Source organism: Typopeltis vanoorti, chromosome 19 (genome assembly GCF_054136105.1).
Source record: "Typopeltis vanoorti isolate ZY-2024b chromosome 19, IOZ_Tvanoo_1.0, whole genome shotgun sequence".
Lineage (NCBI taxonomy): Eukaryota > Metazoa > Arthropoda > Arachnida > Uropygi > Thelyphonidae > Typopeltis > Typopeltis vanoorti.
Genome location: NC_143567.1, coordinates 13,691,028 through 13,703,288, shown reverse-complemented (window position 1 = coordinate 13,703,288; position 12,261 = coordinate 13,691,028). Strand labels below are relative to the sequence as shown.

Below are 12,261 nucleotides of genomic sequence, written 5' to 3'. Positions count from 1 at the left end.
AGTGACAGAAATCATCTGCTTTCATTCTGTGATAGCATAAATATTCTTGATCAGATCCCATTTGGCAGCTTGTTATTAGTTATACATGCATGGCTCTTATTTGCACCCATCTAAATGGATTCTCTGAGATTTAATGGTTTCTTTAATTCTGGCAAGCATATGGATAATCTGTGAATTATATTTTGAGAAAGCTGATCCAAATTCAAATCTTGCATTGTTGAACAAATAGTCTGCCTGGTTTACTCATTCCTGACTGGCAAATTAGGCTCTCTTCCATTTACTCTCAGCCTTCCTTTTGGGTCCTTGACATGGATGACACTTTTGCAGTTTTGCCACATCCAGAAGCTACACTGATCTCCTTAGAAAAAAATATCCTTCATCTTCAGGTCAGTCTCACCATGGAAAAGATCAGTAGTTTAGCTTTGCTGTATGTCATGCTCATCTGAATTCCTTATTTGATATTTTGAGTAGCTCTGACTTTTGCAGACTAACTTCCACCAGTAGATATATTCAACTCAATCCATCGTCCATCCCAAAAAATAGACAGCATTAAGATCTTGCATACAGAGTTTACATTCATTCTTTGAATTTTTTATTACAACAAAAATTCGATGTATTAAATCTGTCATGCATATAAAGGTGCTTAATCCATGGAAATTCCAACATATTTATTGCAGGCCTATTTTTCTTAACTGCATTGTTGAATGTAGGGTACTTATCTCTTGTGTTTCTGGAATCTCTTAACCTGTCACTGGAATTCTGAAGAAGTGTCAACTATCCTGTCAATAAAATGTTCAATTTCTTACCCATTGCCAAAGATAAACTCTTACTGTTGTCTCTACTGGCTGTTTACTAAGTTGTGTGAATGTGATCTTTCATACTTTGGAAAACTGAATGATCAATAGCATCATTGTTATATCCATTACTGGAAGTCTGGGACACAACCATATTTGTCAAGATCAACATAGAACACAATGAAATTGTAGAAATCTGCAAATGCAAATCCCCTGAAAATATACTCCATATATAGTTCTCCAAACCAACAGTTACTGGAAGCAGACTTAACTGAAATTCTACACACAAACCAAGCAACGATTAGTAGCAGAAGACCTGAACACCAGGCATACAGCCTGGAACAACAAAACTACAAATTGAAATGGTAGCCCTAAACAAACACTGCTGCTGCCAGGAACACAGTGATTATAGGACCTCCAGAACCTACATACCACAATGTTTCAAGAGTTTCTGATGTCCTAATCACAGTACAACAGTTGTCCAGGCTGAACCCATTCAGATCCAGACTTCATCAGTAAAGTATGTATGTGCCTAGGTATGTTGTACACAAGGATGAAGAGTACGTAAATCCCATACAACCAACATCACCTGATGAGGTACTTGAAATCGTTACCAAACTTAACAGATGGTGATTTCTAACAAAATCACCAAATGCCTCCTACAACAAAACCTTAATTCAATATTAAGATATCACTGCTTCCCAGCATAATGAAAGGCAGTAGATGTAATCTAATCCCAAAACCATGAAAAGCAGCATACCTTCCTCAAAACTGTGCCCAGTTTTGAGGAAGAAATGTAGAAAAAATACAAAAACATTATTCAAGAAAAAAATGAAAGCATTTAAGAAGGAACCAACCTTGGGTATTCAGTGGCAAGCCCTGCAGAAAACACTGATTGATTCAGCCAGAGAGGCATGTGGTGAGGTTGTCGGCAAGGACAGAAAAATCAGAACTTCATGGTGGACACAGGAAGTTAAAGAGGTAGTGAAGAAAAAGAAGAAAGCATATCAAAAGTTCCTGGCAATAAGTCAGCTTGTGCACTTAGAGAATACAGACAAATATAAGAAAGCTAAAACACTGTGTAAAACTAGTAAACAAAGGTCATGGGAAGACATTGATAAGAACATAGAAAATAAAAATTAGAAGGTGGCAAGATTCTGGCAGTTGTTGAAGAAGCTCAGAAATGGAGGAAAGAGTGCTGTAAAAGGAATTAGACATGACAACTGGAGAAAAAGATACTTGAAGTCTAGAGTAATTAATTTGAAAATTGCTAAATAAAACAATCAGTGACAGCACAGTGGTAAAAAACACTGACTGGGGATGCAATCAGGAATATATATCCATACTGAAGTAGAAAAAGCCATCAAAAGTCTGAAATATGGAAAGACAGCAGGAGTAGATGATGATGAGGATTGACCAGAAATGCTTAAGTATGGAGGTGGGGTGCTTAAGGGTCAAAGCTGTATAACTGAGAGGAGACCTCCACATAGCCTTTAAAGGAATGTGGAGAACCGACCAGGGCTTCTGACCTAATGTCCAATCCTCACCTTCTCGTGGTGCACCCTGTTGGGGATCTACTTTGATACTGAACGAACGAGAATGGGCTGGCAATTTGGGATTTAGCCGACCAAATTGTATTCTTATTGGTTAAACCAAAATAAAAAATGATGGTACAACATGACAAAATTTCATGCCGGCTGGGGCGTCGCCCGGTTAAACAAGGCCCCCGTTGTTTTCGCCAGGGAACCAGGGCGAACAGCGAAAAGTCAGCTACTGGAACAAATCTGAAAACACACCCCAACTCAACATCACCAGAGTTAAAGATCGGTACTATCAACGTAAGAAGCCTGAATGGCAAAGAAATGGAGCTAGCTGAGGAATTAGATAAGTACCAGATCGACATAATAGGGGTGACTGAAACAAAAAAGACCAAAACTGGTGAGATCTTTCTGAGCAATAAATACAAAATGTTATATTCAGGCAATGACAATCAAGGAAAAGAAGGAGTAACCATAGTATTCAACACAAAATACGAGGCTAATCTTCTTGAATGGCAGTCAGTCTCAAGTAGAGTAATGTGGGCAAATATGAGAATGGGGAACTGGACAATGAGACTTATTTGTGCCTATGGTCCCACAGAAGGTTCTACTAAGGTAGAAGTGGAGGAATTTTTTGAGGCTTTAGAAAAAGCAACTGACACAATGAAAAAGGAAAAGTTGGTCCTTGTTGGGGATCTAAATAGTAGAGTAGGAAATGATTGTGAGACATACAAAAATATTTTGGGAAAATTTGGAGAAAAGAGCAAAGCTAATAATAATGGCAAATATCTGTTGGATTTCTGCTCAGGACATGGACTGGTTATTACTAACACCATGTTCCAACATAAAAATGTGCACAAATTCACATGGAGAGAAGAGGCTAGGAATAAGAAAAGTCTCATTGACTATGTTATTGTTGATAGTGATGTTTTCTCCCTGGTGCAGGACACCAGAGTGTACAGAGGATTTGAAATTGGAAGTGATCACTATTTAGTCTTGAGCAGGATAAAATTGAATTTCATATTGAAAAGAATAACATGTAAGAAAGTTTTAAAGCGAATAAAAGTTGAGCAGCTCTCAGATGTGAACTGTAGACTAAAATACAGAAATATTATTGAAAAGAAAATGAAAGAGTTTGAGAACAGGAATCAAACCTTGGAGATTCAGTGGCAAACTCTGAAAGAAACATTGATTGATTCTACCAGAGAGGCATGTGGTGAGGTTGTGTGCAAGGATAAAAAAAATCAGAACTCCCTGGTGGACGCAGGAAGTTAAAGAGGCAGTGAAGGAAAAGAAGAAAGCATATCAAAAGTTCCTGGCAAATAAGTCAGCTTTTACTCTTACAGAATACAGAGACAAATGTAAGAAAGCTAAACAGTGTGTAAAACTAGCTAAACAAAAGTCATGGGAGGACTTTGCCAAGAATATAGAAAATAAATATCAAGAAGGTGGCAAAATATTCTGGAGGTTGTTGAAGAAGCTTAGGAATGGAGGAAAGAGTGCTGTAAAAGGAATTAGAGATGATAAAGGTGAAATGAAAACAGGAGAAAAAGATATCCTTGAAGTATGGAGTAATTACTTTGAAAAACTGCTAAATGAAACAAGCAGTGATGACAGCACAGTGATAAAAAACACTGACCAGGCATGCAGTCAGGAATACATATACATACTTGAAGTAGAAAAAGCCATCAAAGGCTTGAAATGTGGAAAGGCAGCAGGAGTAGATGATATTCGACCAGAAATGCTGAAGTATGGTGGTATAAGAGTCTTGCAGTGGCTGCACTGTATAGTTCAGAAAGCCTGGACAGAGGGACGAATTCCCAATGATTGGAGTAGAGCTCTCATAGTACCCATATATAAAAAGGGAAATAAAACTGAATGTGAGAATTACAGAGGTATTTCCCTACTGAGTGTTCCTGGCAAGATCTATGCAAGTATACTTTAGAAACGGTTGAGAAGAATTGTGGAAGAAAAGCTTGGTGAAGAACAAGCTGGATTCAGGCCAAATAGAGGCTGTCAGGATCAGATCTTCACTTTACGACAAATAGTCGAGAAAGCATGGGAATATAACAAAGATCTGTATTTAAGTTTTGTCGATTTGGAAAAGGCATATGACAAGGTGCCAAGAGAGAAGCTATTCAATACGCTGCAGTTATATGGTGTCAATGGGGCATTATATCAAGCAATACTTAGTCTTTATTTGAGTTGTGAGTCAGCAGTTAGAATTGAAGGAAGTACAGGAAGATGGTTTAATGTTAAATCTGGTGTGTGACAAGGATGTACATTATCCCCTCTGTTATTCATTATCTTTATGGATCACATTATGAAGGAATGTGGTATTAAACCTGATATCAAAATGGGAGATGTTAATGTCAGCTCTTTGATTTATGCGGATGATGTTATACTTCTAAATAAATCCGCTACAAGTCTGCAAGATTCTCTGACTAAATTGAATAGCTGTTGTAATAGATATGGTATGAAGGTCAGCAATAAAAAGACAAAGACAATGAAAATAGGCAGAATCATTGAAAATGTCAACTGTGTTGTGAATGGAGAACCTGTGGAACAAGTAAAACATTTCAGCTACTTAGGCACAATTTTTACTGAAGATGGTAAACTAAATATAGAAATAGACAACAGAATCAGCAAAGCTGGTATCGTGGGAAGTCAATTGAATAAATTCATATGGAATAAGAAAGAAATTAGTCGGAACACTAAATTAGCTGTATACAAGACTGTGTTCAAACCAATTTTAACTTATGGATCTGAGAGCTGGGTCAGAAGTAAAACACTTGACCAAAGACTAGAGACCGCAGATATGAGAGTCCTGAGAAAGATTAGAGGTGTGAACAGATGGCATCAATGGCTATATCATATTAAAAATGAGGATATTAGGAAAGAACTTGACATTGTCAGCATCCAGGAATGCGTTAGCAGAGCTAATATCAGTTGGTATGGTCACTTAAATAGAATGGGAGAGGAAAGATTAGCAAAACAAGTGTTCTCTGCCAGGTTGGCAGGAAAACGACCCAGAGGAAGACCAAGATATAGGTGGATTGATACGGTACAAAGTGCCTTAGACGATAGAAATATAAGATCTGATAATGTTGGAGTCTTGACAAGTAACAGACTGATTTGGAGGAAAATTGTAGATAGGAAGTTAGTAATGATGTAATTTTTTCATGTAGTACTGTCATATCCTGTACACCCCTTGAGGGTACATGGCAGGAATTTGATGATGATGATGATGATGATGAAGTATGGAGGTATGAAAGTCTTTCAGTGGCTGGCTGCACTGCATAGTTTCAGAAGGCCTGGACAGAGGGACAAATTCCAAATGATCGGAGTTGAGCTCTGATAGTACTCATATACGTAAAAGGGAAATAAAACTGAATGTGAGAATTACAGAGGTATTTCCCTACTGGTTGTCCCTGGTAAGATTTTTGCCAGTATACTTGAGAAATGGTTGAGAAGGAAAGCTTGGTGAAGAACAAGCTGGATTCAGGCCAAATAGAGGCTATCAGGATCAGATTTTCACTTTACAACAAATAGTTGAGAAATCGTGGGAATATAACAAAGATCTGTATATATGTTTTGTAGACCTGCAAAAGTATATGACAAGATGAAAAAAGGAAAGCTATTCAAAATGCTACAATTATGTAGTGTCAGTGGGACATTGTATCAAGCAATACTTAGTCTTTGAGTTGTAAGGCAGCAGTTAGAATTGAAAGATGTACAGGAAGATGGTTTGATATTAAATCTGGTGTTAGATAAGGATGTATGTTATCCACTCTGTTATTCATTATCTATATGGATCACATTATGAAAGAAAGCAGTATTAAACCTGATATCAAAATTGGAGATATTAATCTCAGCTCTTTACTTTATGCAGACGATGTTTATACTTTTAAAGAAATCCAGTACAACTGTTAGATTCCATGACCAGATTGAATAACTATCGTAATAAATTTGGTATGAATTGGCAATAACAAGACAAAGACAATGAAAATAGGCAGAAACATTGAAAATATCAACTGCATTGTGAATGGAGAACCTATAGAATGGCTGAAAGATTTCAGCTGCTTACGCAGAATTTTTGATGAAAATGTGAAAATGGTAAATTAAATATGGAAGTAGACATCACAATCAACAAAGCTGGTATGGTAGAAAGTCAACTGAATAAATTTATATGCAATAAGAGAGTAGCTGTATACAAGACAGTGTTCAAACCAATTTTAACTTATGGATCTGAGAGCTAGGTTAGAAAAAAACACTTGACAAAAAAGACTGGAGATCACAGATATGAGAGTCCTGAGAAGATTAAGGGCATGAACAGATGGCATCAATGGCAATGTCATATTAAAAATGAGGATAAAAACCACTACACACCTCATACCTGCATTCCATGAACTAGCATGTAATTACTGTTATCAAGGCATATTATTAAGAATCCTTTTCTTCATGGTTACATGGTGATCAGAATTCATTATAAAATTTATGGAAACAGCTACCATATTCAAAGTAAAACTTCAGTTTAATCTAAACCAGAAATTATCAAAATTTCTACTTTCACATTAAGGTCATCATCATCTGGAGTATACACATATATATATATACAAAGAAACAAGCTACATTTAACTGAAGAAATGAGAATGGGCTGGCAATTTGGGATTTAGCCAACCAAATTGTATTCTTATTGGCTTAAACCAATATAGAAAATGATGGTACAACATGACAAAATTTTATGCCAGCTGGGGCGTCACCCAGTTAAACAAGGCCCCCGTTGTTTTCACCAGGGAACCAGGGCGAACAGCAAAAAGTCAGCTACTGGAACAAATCTGAAAGCACACCCCAACTCAACAGAGTTCAAGATTGGTACTATCAACATAAGAAGCCTGAATGGCAAAGAAATGGAGCTAGCTGAGAAATTAGATAAGTACCAGATCGACATAATAGGGGTGATTGAAACAAAAAAGACAAAACTGGTGAGATCTTTCTGAGCAATAAATACAAAATGTTATATTCAGGAAATGACAATCAAGGAGTAGTAGCCATAGTATTCAACACAAAATACGAGGCTAATCTTCTTGAATGGCAGGCAGTCTCAAGTAGAGTGATGTGGGCAAATATCAGAATGAGAAATTGGACAATGAGACTTATTTTTGCCTATGGTCCCACAGAAGGTTCTACTAAGGTAGAAGTGGAGGAATTTTTTGAGGTTCTAGAGAAAGCTACTGACACAATGAAAAAGGAAAAGTTAGTCCTTGTTGGGTATCTAAATAGCAGAGTAGGAAATGATTGTCAGACATACAAAAATATTTTGGGAAAATTTGAAGAAAAGAGCAAAGCTAATAATAATGGCAAATATTTGTTAGATTTCTGCTCAGGACATGGACTGGTTATTACTAACGCCATGTTCCAACATAAAAATGTGCACAAATTGACATGGAGAGAGGCTAGGAATAAGAAAAGTCTCATTGACTATGTTATTGTTGATAGTGATGTTTTCTCACTGGTGCAGGACACCAGAGTGTACAGAGGATTTGAAATTGGAAGCGATCACATTGAAATCATATTGAAAAGAATAACATGTAAGATAGTTTTAAAGCGAATAAAAGTTGAGCAGCTCTCAGATGTGAACTGTAGACTAAAATACACAAAGATTATTGAAGAAAAAATGAAAGAGTTTGAGAACAGGAACGAAACCTTGGAGATTCAGTGGCAATGCTTGAAGAAAACCCTGACTGATTCAGCCAGAGAGGCATGTGGTGAGATTGCCTGCAAGGATAGAAAAATCAGAACTCCATGCAGGATACAGGAAGTTAAAGAGGCAGTGAAGGAAAAGAAGAAAGCATATCAAAAGTTCCTGGCAAACAAGTCAGCTTTTGCTCTTAGAGAATACAGAAAATGTAAGAAAGCGAAACACTGTGTAAAACTAGATAAACAAAAGTCATGGGAGGACTTTGGCACGAACATCGAAAATAAATATCAAGAAGGTGGTAAGATATTCTGGAGGTTGTTGAAGAAGCTTAGAAATGGAGGAAAGAGTGCTGTAAAAGGAGTTAGAGATGATAAAGGTGATATGAAAATGGGAGAAAAAGATATCCTTGAAGTATGGAGTAATTACTTTGAAACTTCAGAAAAAAAGTATACTTGAGAAACGGTTGAGAAGAATTGTGGAAGAAAAGCTTGGTGAAGAACAAGCTGGATTCAGGACAAATAGAGGCTGTCAGGATCAGATCTTCACTTTATGACAAATAGTCGAGAAAGCATGCGAATATACCATAGATCTGTATTTAAGTTTTGTCAATTTGGAAAAGGCATATGACAAGGTGCCAAGAGAGAAGCTATTCAATATGCTACAGTTATATGGTGTCAATGGGGCATTATATCAAGCAATACTTAGTTTTTATTTGAGTTGTAAGTCAGCAGTTAGAATTGAAGGAAGTACAGGAAAATGGTTTAATGTTAAATCTGGTGTGAAACAAGGATGTACATTATCCCCTCTGTTATTCATTATCTATATGGATCACATTATGAAGGAAAGTGGTATTAAACATGATATCAGAATTGGAGATGTTAATGTCAGCTCTTTGCTTTATGCAGACGATGTTATGCTTCTAAATAAATCTTCTACAAGTTTGCAAGATTCCCTGACTAAATTGAATAGCTGTTGTAATAGATATGGTATGAAAGTCAGCATTAAAAAGATGAAGACAATGAAAATAGGTAGAATTGTTGAAAATGTCAACTATGTTGTGAACGGGGAACCTGTGGAACAAGGAAAACATTTCAGCTACTTAGGCACGATTTTTAGTGAAGATGGTAAATTAAATATGGAAATAGACAACAGAATCAACAAAGCTGGTATGGTAGGCAGTCAATTGAATAAATTCATATGGAATAAGAGAAATTAGTCAGAACACTAAATTAGCTGTGTACATGACAGTGTTCAAACCAGTTTTAACTTATGGATCTGAGAGCTGGGTCAGAAGTAAAACACTTAACCAAAGACTAGAGACTGCAGATATGAGAGTCCTGAGAAAACTTAGAGGCGTGAACAGATGGCATCAATGGCATTATCATATTAAAAACGAAGATATTAGGAAAGAATTTGACATTGTCAGCATCCAGAAATGCGTTAGCAGAGCTAATCTCTGGTGGTATGGTCACTTAAACAGAATGGGCGAAGAAAGATTAGCAAAACAAGTGTTGTCTGCTAGGTTGGCAGGAAAACGACCCAGAGAAAGACTAAGATATAGGTGGATTGATACGGTACAAAGTGCCTTAGACGGTAGAAATATAAGATCTGATAATGTTGGAGTCTTGACAAGTAACAGACTGATTTGGAGGAAAATTGTAGATAGGAAGTTAGTAATGATGTAAATTTTTCATGTAGTACTATCATATCCTGTACACCCCTTGAGGGTACATGTCAGGAATTTGATGATGATGACATCAAGGTTTGGTTCTTGTAAACAAGAACCAAACCTTCGAGTCTCAGTGGCAAACTTTGAAGAAGACATTGATTGAATCAGATAGGGAATTATGTGGCGAAGTTGTCTGTAAGGATAGGAGAAAAGAAAAAAAAAAACATGGTGGACAAAAGAAGTTAAAGAAGCAGTTCTGGAAAATAAGAAAGCATGCTGAAAGTTCTTATCAAATAAGTGTGTAGATATCCTAAAAGAATGGAGACAAAAATGTAACAGGGCTAAGCTATGTGTAAAAGTAGCTAAATAAAAGTCATGGGAAGAGTGGTAAGAATATATAAACTAAGTATTAGGAAGGTTGCAGGATGTTCTGGAAGGTGTTGAAAAAAGCTTAGAAATGGAGGAAAGAGTACTGTAAAAGGAATCAAAAATGATAATGGTGACATGAAAACTGCAGATAAGAGGTGGTAGTGTTTTTCCTTCTAGAAACTCAGATTTTTCATCCTGCAGTTCTTTGTTGCGCTGATATGAAAGGTGAGAAACAAGTTCTCCTAGTGATTTGAAAAAGTAAAAATCGTCAGTGTTTTATATGAACTACTATATTCAAACACACTACAGACAACATTAGATAAGTTTTTAAAATAAATTAGATTAAATAATGTTCATAGCATTTAATTGAAATAAATTATGCAATTTTTATGTCCTTTGTTTAATGTTATCAGCTGGTTAAAGGCAACTGTCTCAAAGTGATCACAATAAGAGGCGTCTCCTGTGTATGCATATATATATATATATATCTTATTTTGTGTGTGTGCATATATATACACACACACAAAATAAGAATGACTGATATATATATATATTTATATATATATATATATATATATATATATATATATATACATACATACATACATACATACATACACCCTGACCCTGTATATATATATACAGGGTGTTTCAAAAAGAATGACCCGATTTCAAATAATTATATTTAATAATGAAAATGTGGTATAGTTAGAAAATAAATTACCAAGTATGAAGTAAGGCCTAAAGTTTCACTCACCATAATTACAAATGCTCAAGTCGCATTCATTTGTGGTTCGTGGTTGCAGAGATATACATTTTTCAAATCGGGACATTCTTTTTGAAACACCCTGTGTGTGTGTGTGTGTGTGTGTCAAAGGTTCAGTCCAGGAGTTTATTGGATTCATTGTTGTTGTGGTTCTTCATGTTATGAACAGTTAGGATCAGTTATGATATGCTTAAAAGGATTACATATACGATTCCTGGAGTCTGACAAGTCTAGTCTTGTGCATCACACCATTTAAGTTAGAGATTTTAATCTGTGACTTGAATCTTTATTATTGACACAGATGGTAATTCAGTTAGTTTTAATACTCTTATTATTGTTACTTTCCCATATTTAAATGTAAAAATATTTGACAAAAATCTTTTAAATAATGAAACACACTTTTATTATTATTACTGTATAGAATATCTCTAATTTTTATTTCTTATTTACCAAGATTTGAGATCCTATTTCTGAAAAGGCAACACATTTCTTTTCATTTACTTCATTTATTTATTTACACATTTATTTCACTTATGCTTACTTAAAAGTTTAGTTTTGTAGTTCAGCCTGACCAAAATAAGAATGACTGTATCAAAATTTCCCAGTTTTTGGGAATATCCATAATCATGTCATTGTATTCTACTTGATTATAACCATTGCGTTTGATTGTTTGCATAAAAATCACCAACAAACTGGGATTTTTTTGGGAGGGGGGAGTAATTAAGCATTTCATCAGTTTTGTTCTTTCTAAGTAAGTCTTAAATATTAGACTTATTTATAAATATATAATGTAGATTTTGATATATTAGAATTTAATTATAAAATAAGGGACTTTATATCCCTTTTTGTTAGATCAAAACTCGCTTCAAAAGTGGGAGTCTTCTCACAAGATCTAGACTGGCTGGTGAACATGAATTTGACCGAGATTTTGCCCATGTATTATTGATGCAGATGGTAAGTTCAGTTATTTTTAATACTCTTGTTATTATTAATTTATGTTCTAATGTTCTATTCAATGCAGAACCTTGACAAAACCTCTTTAAATAATAAAATAAAGATTTTTATTATATAGAATGTCTTTGATTTTTATTTCTTATTTACTGAGGTTTGAGATACATTTCTGAAAAGGCAACATGTCTTTGCTAATTTCTTTTTCCTTTTATATCATATATGCTTTTATATATTTCATTGTTACTATTCACTATCATCAAGAATACTTGCATAGTGTGTGGGAAAAAAATATATGATTATGTAATTCACATACTGCTCATAAAGCTTGGAATATTTCATAATGGCCACTATGCGCATTTTCAGTGGCACCCATAATGTTTATCCAGAAATTTTTTTGTTATATGTGTGTTGAAGTTTAAGTGCTGTGAAGAATTCATGTTGGAGGTTTAATGAAATATTATCAGCACTGAGAA

The 12,261-nt window shown here is 35.3% G+C and overlaps 1 protein-coding gene across 4 annotated transcripts in view; it reads left to right on the top strand.

The window, feature by feature from the left end:
- LOC150095864 (vesicle-associated membrane protein 7-like) overlaps window positions 1–12,261 on the top strand; it is a 65,843-nt gene that overhangs the window by 38,202 nt on the left and 15,380 nt on the right. For all 4 annotated transcript variants that reach the window (XM_090409365.1, XM_090409364.1, XM_090409362.1 and 1 more), the window contains one exon: window positions 11,690–11,791. In XM_090409365.1, the coding sequence (XP_090265491.1) occupies window positions 11,690–11,791 (102 nt within the window). The remainder of the gene's footprint in view (window positions 1–11,689; window positions 11,792–12,261) is intronic.